Source organism: Chrysochloris asiatica, unplaced genomic scaffold (genome assembly GCF_000296735.1).
Source record: "Chrysochloris asiatica unplaced genomic scaffold, ChrAsi1.0 scaffold00182, whole genome shotgun sequence".
Taxonomy (NCBI): Eukaryota; Metazoa; Chordata; class Mammalia; order Afrosoricida; family Chrysochloridae; genus Chrysochloris; species Chrysochloris asiatica.
In genome coordinates, this window is record NW_006408700.1 from 5,970,525 (window position 1) to 5,981,740 (window position 11,216).

Sequence of the window (11,216 nt, forward strand, 5' to 3'; positions counted from 1 at the left end):
TTCTAATGGCTTCCAGTGTGAGGGTTGGTCTACTACAAACTAATCCATTATAGCTAAAAAAAAAAGGAAGAAGATGTGCTGCCGCTGGTTGCTCAGTGGGAATCTGAGATGGAATGCAGTCTGGCATCTCTGTTTATTGTGGCTGCCTTTCCAGTCCTGCTGGTTTTGCATTGAGTTTGTTCCTTTGATAATTACAACAAATGCCCATCTGATCCAATTGCAACAAGAATCTTCAAAACATTAAGTGCAACAACAACAGCAAAAACTTCTTTCCTTAATTCTTTTTAGAATTGTCTTCTTTGGTAGATACACGAGTTATCTATTGTTGCACAACATAATAACTTGTTGTTAAGTGCCATTAAGTTGGTTCTGACTCAAGGATCCTGTATAGGATTTCTGACGCTTTAAATCTTTGTGGGAACAGAAAGCCTCATCTTTCTCCCAGGGATCAGCTGGTGGTCTTGAACTGCTGACCTTGTGGTTCACAGTCCAGTGCTTATCCTACAGAGCTACTGCACTCCCTAATCCAAAACTTAGTGGCTGAAAAAAAAAAAAAAATCATCCAGCTCACTGTGAGCGAGTTGGTTATGTCCTATTCTGAGAGTCCCAATCAGAGGTTGGTTATCCTTTGGCTCTGAGTGTCAGACAGGAATCAGTTCTCAGAGTGCTCCCCTAGAGAAGATCTGCTTCCCCCTCCCTCCTGTGGGTGTTGGCAAGATTCGGTATCTTATGAACTGTTGGAGTGAGGCCTCAGTTCCTCAGGAAATGTTATCCAGTGGCCTCTCTCAATTCCTTGTCACATGTAGGGCATCTCCCAACATGGCCGTTGACTTCGTTATCAAGTGGACAAAACAGTCTGCCAGCAAGAGAGAGGGTGCAGACGAGACTGTTCCTGGAAGTGACCTTCCATTCCATCAGTGTGCTGTATTCTGTCTGTTAGAAGCCCATCACCAAGTCCAGCCATCCTCAGTGGGAGGGAATTGCATAAGGCCATGAATTCCGGGAGGCAAGGCTCATTGAGGGTCAGTTTGAAAGCTGCCGACCACAGTACGGACAGTCCAAATGACCATGGGGGGCTTTGGTTTTTGAAGTTTAATTTGATTCTACTGCAGAGCCATAAGGAGCTCTGGTAGTGTAGTGGTTATGAATCGGGCTGCTAATCTCACAGTCAACAGTTTGAAACTACCAGGTGTTCTGCAGGAGAAAGATGAGGCTTTCTGCTCCCGTAAAGATTTACAGTTGGGGAACCCCATACAGGGTTACTATGAGTCGGAACCGACTCCACAGCACATAACAACAACAACAACTGCCGAGCTATTGCATTTGGTAGTGCAGGGTCGTACTGTGTTTCTAGGGTTGTACTGACTCATGCATTGATTGACCCTTGTGCACTAGCCGTCGGGCAGCTGAGAGGGACCACGGCATGACAGGGAAGTAAGGAAGGGCTTTCAGCAGAATAGAGAAAACAACGCGTGCAAAGTAAGGAGCCTGAGGAAGAAGGTCTGCGTGAGTCAGAGCTGTTGGTGTGAATGCCATCAAGTTACTTCTAACTCATAGGGACTCTGGTGAGTTCGAACTGCCCACCCATGGTTAGCAGTTCAGTACTTATCCTACAGCACCATCCCGGGACCCCCACATAAATCACAGGAGGGGTTACTAATCCAAATAGAACTGAATAGTAATCTGGCACTGCTGTGTGAATGGTTTGGAGGGACACGGACTAACAAAGGTGACAGTAAGTAACTGTTGTAATAAACCCAAACCAAACCTGTTGCTGTCAGCCATCTCTGACTTAGTGACCCCCTAAGACAAAGTAGAACTGCCCCGGAGGATTACGAAGGATCTAACCCTTTATGGAAGCAGTCTGCCCCAGCTTTCTCCTGTGGAGCGGAGCGATGGTGGGGAATGGGGAGGACATTGACAGAGACAAATCAGAGCTACTTTGAAGCTGGAATGACCCCAAGTTAGCAATTCAGTGGATGAGAGTTAAGGAGGGGTCAGAGGTAACCTAGAAACTTCTGTCTGGTAACTTGGAGAAGTGTGCTACTATGAACAGAGATGGGGAAGAAGACTTTTGTGATGAATTAATTGTGTTTAACTAAAAATTTCGGCCACTTGGTTCTCAATAAAAATATCTGTACCTGTTTTCAGAATTACACCTGTCCTCTACACACCCAGAGATTTTTCATTACGAATGCAGGGGTGAGGCTGTGATCTCTTTACTGTTCCCTAGTTGATTTGGATGCAGAGTTAGGGGTTAGAACCACAGACCTTACTGACAGTTTATGAGGGCATATTTATTTCATTAAAATTATGGATTATAATTCTGAGTTCCAGTGTGGCACTGTAGGATAAGCACTGGACTGCTAACCGCAAGGTCGGCTAACAGTTCACATCTACCAGTCGCTCCTTGGAGCCCCTGTACAGAGTTACTATGAGTTGGAACCTACTCAACAGTGCTTAACAACACCAGTTTACTAACCTGAGGGACTCTGCTGGCGCTGTGATCTAATCACAGGTCAGCAGTGTCACCTGTCACATAAACCCCCCCAGCCTGCTCCTCTGGAGAAAGATTCATAGCCTCAGAAACCCTACTCAGAGTTGCTTATGAGTCAGAACCAACTGGACCACATGCAACAGCAGCAGCGACAACATTATCATTGCGACGGAAGCGCTGTTAAAAGCTATAAAGCAGCCAACGTGACACATACTCTTTTAAGCTGGCTTCTCTAGAGAGACAAAGGCAGTGAAGCGTGTGTGTGTGTGTGTGTGTGTGTGTGTGTGTGTGTGTGTGTGTGTATAATACAGAGACTGACTCACTTCCAGGAAATGACAAGTCCCAGATCTGAAAGCCAGGCAATAACTGGAGGCTTCTCTGGCTGGCTCACAGGGTTACGGGAGCTGGCACATGGAAAACTGCAGGTCAAGGTGAGCTGAAGGCTTCTCTAAGAACCCCAGGGCTAGAGGGGATATATATATAAAAAACATTCATATATACTGGATTCAGGCCACACCCCCTCAGGGAACTCCCCTTCCAACTGACTGGGTGCTCAACCACTGAGAATCATGGTCTTATCCCATATACCCTATTGGAACTCAGTCCAGTCAGGAAAAGAGGTTTATAAACTAAGAGCTTATACACAACACAGTGAGTGATTTAAAAAAAAAAGGCATGAAACTTTTGATTGTGCCGGGGTACCGTAGATTGAGCTGTGTACGTAGGAATTTACTGCAATGCAATGATGCGGTGGTAGAGAGCATTCCAGACAAAGGGAACAAACAGCGACCCAGGAGCAGTGTCAACAGTTGGATCTTGGTTCCTAGTTGGCAAACAAGCCTCAGGTTGTCAACATTTGAAACATTTGAGGGACAGAAACAAATGTTCCTTTTGTATTGGTTTCACTGGTTGCCATTGTTTCTTTTTCTGTAGTATGTTGGACTATAATACAGTAGCCATTGACTGTAAACCAGCTGCAACTGCCTTACTCCCCTCTCCCCCAGGGTGGTGTGGAGGGGACCCTAGTTAAAGAAGAAGATGGCCAGTAGCTAACCCTACTCCCGGAACGCTAAACCAGCTCCATGGATGGCGACCCCACTGAGTGTACAAAGTAGGACTGACTGTGTTCCACAGGCTTTTCAAGGCTATGATCTTTTGGAAGCAAGGAAGGCCTTTCTTTTTTTTTTTTTAATGTTTTATTGTGAATTGTGTGATAGTCTACATGGGAGAACGTTAGCTTTACATTCATTCCATCATCTATCATTTCATTGGCATAGTAACCATCCCATCCATGCATCCTCAACCAAAGGGTGTACCCTGTAAACCTGCACCACCACCACCACCATAGTCCTCAGCCCCTTTCCATCTCCTAATCCCGAGTCCCCAGCCACACCATCTCTTGACGTCGTCTTCTCTGCCTCCATCTCAGGCCTCACCGCCTCTCTGGGTAGGATCCCGCTCTCCACTTTTCTCCATCAATGGTCCCAGGGTCCTCCGCTCCTAGACTGAAAAGTTAATCACTCCCCTCCTTGCTACAAAATGTCCACCTTTAGATTTCCAACCCTCGCAATCCTTCCTGATAACAATTATTCACTATTGTATCACAAGAGACCCATCTGTATTTCGTTTCATCAGCCCTTCCTGGACAGGCTGGACACCACTCACTGGAGACTCTACCTTCCTCCACGCCCTCTGGTTCTAGGTTCCCTCTTGAAAGCTTGTAAGCCAGTCACTTCTTACCTTTGTATCCCTCCCCCCATTTTGGGTAGCCAATGTCCAAGTTGCCCATCCCTGTCTACCCTTTGTGTGGAGTGGGTTGGAATAGTTCTTGCAGCACGGATTTGTTTCCTCTTTTGAGCTACTACATTTATAGGTGTAGGTCATGTGTATCGAATTGTATCTGATGACGCTTTTTTCCTCTTCTTTTTTCTTCTGGTTAAGCTCTGTTTATCCAGTCATTGAAGTCAGGTCAAGTGGGTATCATCTGCAAGTGTGGGTGTTCTTGCATCTGTCTGGCCTCTTTTTATCCGCTGGCCACCCCGCTCTCCACTCTAGACCTCTGTGACTGTGTCATTGACTCTGAGCACCAGGCCTTTCTTTGGAGGCACCCTGCCTGGGTTTGAATTTCAACCTTTCCATCAGTAGTCATGTGCACCACCCCTACCCTATTATCCTATTATAAGGCTTTCCTTCTTCCACGTGCCTGCTCTTTTCAACAGTAGGAAGTCCCTGATTGACTTATGAAGAGAACCCCAGTGTCCTTCCTGCCTGGGGCCTTCTACCACTGGATTTTGTGAATGAATGACTGTGCTTATTTTCGGAACCCTGTGATTGACTTTGCTTCTGTTCTGCTTTGCGACCTGCCCTGTGTGTTCCTCATAAAATCTAAAATAACAGGAACGATGTGGCTAGTGTGGTATTTTGTGCAAAATCTCTTCCTCTTTCAAATGAGTATAAGCAGTTGTAAAAATTTCTTAAGCCAGTGTTGGCTTTGTAAATTTGAAGCAGCAGTGAGTTTAGGGATGAAGAAAGCTAGAAAAGTTGATATGAAACTGTCTTGTTCCATGTAAATGTCATCAGAATAATCAAATTCGGTAACAGATTTGGTGGCAATTTTTGTTCAAAGCTGTCACTCCTTTTTTTTTATAGTGAAGAATGAAAATCTGGAGGAAAAAGAATACTCTGGAATTATCATTGTAAGGATTTTAGTTCATGAGTGGCCTATGACATCTGCTTCCAGTTTGCAACTAATTGTCATTCAAGAAGAGGTGGTAGAGATTGATGGCAGACAAGTAAGACAGTATGCTTACTCGTTGGATATTACACTGTACAGAGTTGAATTTGTGTTAGGTATTCTGCATGTGTTAAATGATTGTTTCTGAGTTAATAAAGAAGGTACCTTAATACCTGTATACAATCATTTAGAGTTTTTGTTTACTTGTTTTAGCATCTTGAAATGTCTTAATTTTTTAAACATTGATTATATTCATGCATGTTTAAGTCACTTTAAAATGTTATGAACATCATTAAACTAAGTAAGTAAGTGTTGAGACGAGTCCATAGCTCTGCTCCCCAGTCCTCTGGCTAAGTTTTCTAAATGAAAGGAACCCTAAAGTCAGCTTGCTTTGTTGGTGAATGCTTTTGGACCAATTCAGACTCCAAGCGACCCTACAGGGCAGATGCCCCCTACGGTTTCTGAGGTGGTAATCCTTAAGAAAATAGATGACTACAGCTTTCTTCCATGGAACAGCTGATGGGTTCATACCACCAGCAGTCATACACAGCACCAGCCAGCCTCCAAGCTTTTACTGTTGTTTTTGGGACATGCCATTGAGTCAGTTCAGACGCATAGCAATCTGTATAGGGTTTCCTGAGGAGTGGCTGGTAGGTTTGAACTGCCGACCTTGCAGTTAGTAGTCCAGTGCTTATCCTATAGCACCACACCAGTACTCTAGCCTTATACTATTGTTGTCAAGTGCTGTCTAGTTGTCTTCTATATAGGGTTTCCAAGGAGCAGCTAGTGGATTTGAACCGCTGACCTTGCAGTTTAAACTGAATTTTCGGTCCAATGCTTATCCTGCAGCGCGCCACACCAGGACTCCAAGCTTTTACTAGTGAGCACTAAAGCAGATAGGGATTTGATTAAAGTTACAAATTAAATGGTGGGGGGTGGGAAATCGAGAGCAGTGATTTGGTTAGAACCAGTTGTTGAGTTACAGAAATCAGGCAGGAAAATGCTGTTTTAGAGTCCTGTGGAGCCGAGTCCGTATTTAAAATAAAGGGTCATTGTTTATTGTTTCTTTCATAGGCTCAACAAAAGAATATTACTGAAATCGATATTTTAGTTAAGAACCAGGGACTAATGCTCAGACATTCAAACTACACGCTCCCTTTGGAAGAAAGCATGCTGTACTCCATTTCCCGAGACAATGACGTCGTATTTACCCTTCCCAATCTCTCCAGAAAAGGTACAGACTGGTATTATGAATGTTAAGGGGATGATTTCTTGGGTTGAATTTTATGACACTTTTAACAATTTCTATCTGTTTTTAATCATAACTGGTATAACATGTGGACTCCTGGTATGACACTGTCGGACCAACACTGGACTAGACTGATTATCCAAGTCAGTTCCTATTCATAGTGACTGGTGAGTTTGAACCACTGACCTTGTGTTTCAAACCGACCTGTGGTCCAGTGCTTATCCTACAGTGCCACACCAGGACTCCATTGTAACAAAATCCTAACTGCTGTAGCTCCCGTAGACATTAGTCTGTTTCTGGACTGTCTTCTGCTCTGGCGATTTGTCTATTCCTGTGGCTGTAATATAATTTTAATTACTGTCTTTATAAAACCTTTGATAGCTGATTGGATCCAATCTAAAGACCTTCTTTCGTTTCAGTTAATTCTGTAACAAAGAGAGAAACTCTGTCTAAGGCTGCAATTCATTGATGAGTTTTGGGTAGAAAGTTGTGTGGGCCCAGTCTGTTTGCCCACCTGTGTAAATCCAATGTCTGCTTGGAGAGCTACAGCTACCCTACCCTTCCTTTCCTCCAGCACCAAGTAGTGCACCTCCTCGTAGACCTTTTTTCATTCCCTCAGTCAGTTTCCCTAAAGTCAACTGTGGACCCAGGGAGTTTGTCCAACTATTATAAACTATGAAATGCCCTCCTGACTTTTTCAGTGACTAGATCATTTGACTTTTTCCTGCCATGGTAAACTGTATATTTGTACTGTCCTAATTGCAGTCCTCTTAGGGACTAGAGGGGAGCCAGCAGCATGTCCAAGCACAGTAGTAACGGTGCTCTTCCTCCTCAGTGGACAGTGGTGGCTCACTGCAGACCACCAGTCAGTATCTCATCAGGAATGTGGAAACCACCATAGATGAAGATGCTTTACCTGGTAAACTACCTGAAACCCCTCTCAGAGCAGAACCCCCATCTTCATATAAGGTAAGTTAGATACTGAGTGTTACCTTTAGAGTACCAGCAGTTATGGTTAAAACAATCAAACAGAAACAAACTAAGATTTAAGATCGGGTGGAAACCATGGAGAGTGTTTTAAATAATGGCCTTATCATTGTTTCATCTTGATGTTGTTAGCTATTCCTGTATTTTCCTGATTTCATTGAATGCTAAAGCAGGTCATTATCAAGGCATTGGATTTCATTTTGCTTGGAAACTTTCATTTCTTTCTCATACCCCATTTCTTGTTTTATTCTGTAACTTCTGTCTTCTATACCTGTGGTACGCTCAGGATCTGGTACAGTGATTAAGCACCGTAGTTACTAGTATATTCTCGAGTCAGCCTGTGTCTGGGTTTAAATCCTGGTTCAGTTGTGTGAGCTTGGATGGGTTCTTAGCCTCTCTAACCTCAGTTTCTTCATCTGTAAAATGGGACAGTCACTGTATAGGTTGTTCCTGTAAATGCTCATTATAAGAGCCAAGTAAGATGAGTAAGTACTACAGGCCGCCACTCTTTATCCCGGGCCTCCTAGGTCCTGGGTTCTCCGCAGCCAGCAGAGCCTGCCAGAGGTTTTCAGAGCCTCCTCCACCCAGCATGACCCGCCGGGTGAGCGGGCAGTGGGCAAGCTGGCCCTGGCCGCCAAGCACCACAGGCTGATCTGGCTGCCTGCTCCCAGGAGCCGTGATATTGGGCAACTCCGCACTAGAGCCAGCAGCCCACGGCACTGCTAACCCTGAAGTAAACGACCCTCCAAGTGCCAGGAGAACATCATTCCCGACAAAGTAATGGCTGCCCCGCAGCCCCAGACTCAGGACTGGCTTACAGCTCCGTGGAGTGGGCCCAAGACACAGTGGGTTGCACCTCGAAAAGATACTCCTGTAAATGAGGAGCAGGCCACTGTTCCTCCCTGGAAGGCAAACAGTAAGCAGCCTGCATTCACCATTCATGTGGATGAAGCAGAAGAAAAGCCCCAAAAGAGACCAGTAGAATCTTAAAAAAAAAAACCAATGTGTGAAAGTGTCCTGGCTTTTAATTCAGCTGTTGCTTTACCAGCACCAAGAAAACCATTATCGAAAGAAAGGGTGGTAGTTAGAATCACCACATACGATGGCCATGTCAGGTGTAGCAGAAGATGAAGAACCAGTGAGTGTTAATGAAATCCCAGCCTTCCATGAAGTCATCCAGAAAGACCTCAGGGAATTGAAGCTTAAATGAGAGCCTGAAGTGGGTTACAGAGTCCTGGGGTGGCGCTGTGGGCTAATGCGCCAGACTGCAAAGCCCTTTGAACTACAAGGTCGGTGGTTCAACCTCGCCAGCTGTTCCTCGGAAACCCTATACAGGGTCACTATGGGTCGGAATCGATTCAACCTCACTTAACAACAACAAAGTGGGTTACATGAGAAAACCAGCAGACATCACTAACAGTGTGAGAGCTACCCGTGCGGACTGGTTAGTTGAAGTCGGAGAAGACTAGAAACTACAGAATGAGCCCCTGGCCTTGGCTGTGAGCTGCGGTGATAAGTTCATTTCCTCAGAGTCTGTGTCAAGAAGGAAACTGCAGCTTGTGGGCATTGTTGCTGTGCTGTTAGCCTCAAGGTTTGAAGAAACACGTCCTCCAGAAGTGGTAGCATTGGCGTCCGTTACAGATGTTACCTGTACTGAGACACAGGTTCTGAGAGTGGAGCACCTGGTGTTGAAAGTCCTTGCTTTTGACTTAGCAGCACCAATAGTCAGTGAGTTTCTTACCCAATACGCTTTGCATCAGCAGCCTGTAAACTGCTAAATGGAAAGGTTAGCAATGTTTTGGGGACAGTTAAGTGTGATTATGCTGACCCGTACCTAAAGTATTGGCCATCAGTTCCTGCTTGGGCAGCCTTTCACATGGTCCCCTGTACAGCTGCAGGACACAGCTGGCCTGACTCATAGTCCCATGCCTGGGAAGATTTACACCTTGTCTCATGGGTCTCATGGCCCAGATGTGCCTCAGAGCACCAAACCTGCACAGTAGTCAGTCAGGGAGACACACACAGACTCCGCATCACGGTCGTTCTCTCCTTGGCCCACCCACCCAACATAGCACACTTGTGAAAGTGAAGAGACTGCTTTCGTTTTCTGAGATGTAGCTCACTCAGAGTACATGAAGTTCAAGTTTCATCTTTGGCTTTAATTTTATAATCTGAAAAAGAAATTGTGGTCAATAACACATTATATGTATTACATTTTAAAAATGGTTTTATTTTGTAGATATTTTGTACATATAACTATTTTAGATACTTGGCTAATTTTAAGTGGCATTATTAAACAGAAAATTAATTATGCTGTCAGGATAATGATAATAAAGTGATTTGGGAAAGAAAAAGGTTGATTACTACATATAGATATACTGTAGCACCTACGAAGTATTTATAACCACCACTCATCTGTCAGTTTGTCGTACTGTGGTGGCTTGTGAGTTGCTGTGATTCTGAAAGCTCTGCCATGGGTATTTGAAATACCAGCAGGGTCACCCATGGTGGACAGGTTTCACATGAGCTTCCAGATGAGGACAGACTAGGAAGAAGGAGAGACGAACTACTTCTCTGACTATTTAGTCACTGAAAACCTTATGAATAGCAGAGAAACACTGTCAGATATAGTGCTGGGAAATGAGCCCCTCAGGTTGGAAGGCACTCAAAATGCAACTTGGGAAGAGCTGCCTCCTCAAAGTAGAGTTGACCGTGATGACACGAATGGAGTAAAGCCTGTGGGAGTAAAGCCCACGGGACCTTCATTTGCTGATGGGGCACAACTCAAAATGAAGAGAAACAGCTGTAAACATCCACTAATAATCATGGAAAGTGCAAAGTATAAATCTAGGAAAATTAGAAATTGTCAAAAATGAAATGGAACGCATAAACGTAGATATCTTAGGCATTAATTAGTGAGTTGAAATGGACTGGTATTGGCCATTTTGAATCTAACAACCACATGGTTTACTATGCTGGGAATGACACAAATTGAAGAAGAATAGTGTTGCATTCCTCTTCAAAAAGAACAAATCAAGATGTGTCATGAGGTACAATGCTGTCTGTGATAGGATAATATCCGTGCACCTGTGTTGTTGGTGTTGTTCGGTGCCGTCAAGTCAATTTTGACCCATAGCAACCCTGTATAGGGTTTCCAAGGGGCAGCTGGTGAGCTTGAACCGCTGACCTTGCAGTTCAAATGGCTTTGCAGTCTGGCACGTTAACCCACAGTGCCACACCAGGACTCCATGTCCCTATAGGGAACACCAATTAATACCACTATTATTCAAATTTATATACCAATAGAAGAATTCCTTGAGACAAAATAGAAGAATTCCACCAGCTTCTTCAATCGGAAATTGGTCAAACATGCAATCAAGATATATTGATAATCACTGGCGATTGGAATGCAAAGGTTGGAAACAGAACAGATCAGTAGTTGGAAAATACGACCTTGGTGGCAGAAATTATGCTGAAGATTGCATGATAGAATTCTGCAAAACAATTATTTATTTCAAATACCTTCTTTAGACAGCATAAGAGACAATTATACACATGGACCTCACCTGGTGGAATACACAGGTATCAAATTGACTACATTTGTGGAAAGAGAAGATGGAAAAGCTCCATATCATCAGTGAAAACAAGGCCAGGGGCAGACTGTGGAACAGACCATCAACTGATCATATGCAAATTCAGACTGAAGCTAAAGAAAATGAAAACAAGTCCATGAGAGCCAAAACATGACC

At 44.2% G+C, this 11,216-nt stretch overlaps 1 protein-coding gene across 1 annotated transcript in view; it reads left to right on the forward strand.

Annotated features, from left to right (window-relative positions):
* The window catches only part of GINM1 (glycoprotein integral membrane 1), a 63,379-nt gene that overhangs the window by 45,065 nt on the left and 7,098 nt on the right, over positions 1 to 11,216 (forward strand). The window contains exons 5-7 of the mRNA XM_006872078.1: positions 5,147 to 5,289; positions 6,306 to 6,465; positions 7,316 to 7,449. Of these exons, the coding sequence (XP_006872140.1) occupies positions 5,147 to 5,289; positions 6,306 to 6,465; positions 7,316 to 7,449 (437 nt within the window). The remainder of the gene's footprint in view (positions 1 to 5,146; positions 5,290 to 6,305; positions 6,466 to 7,315; positions 7,450 to 11,216) is intronic.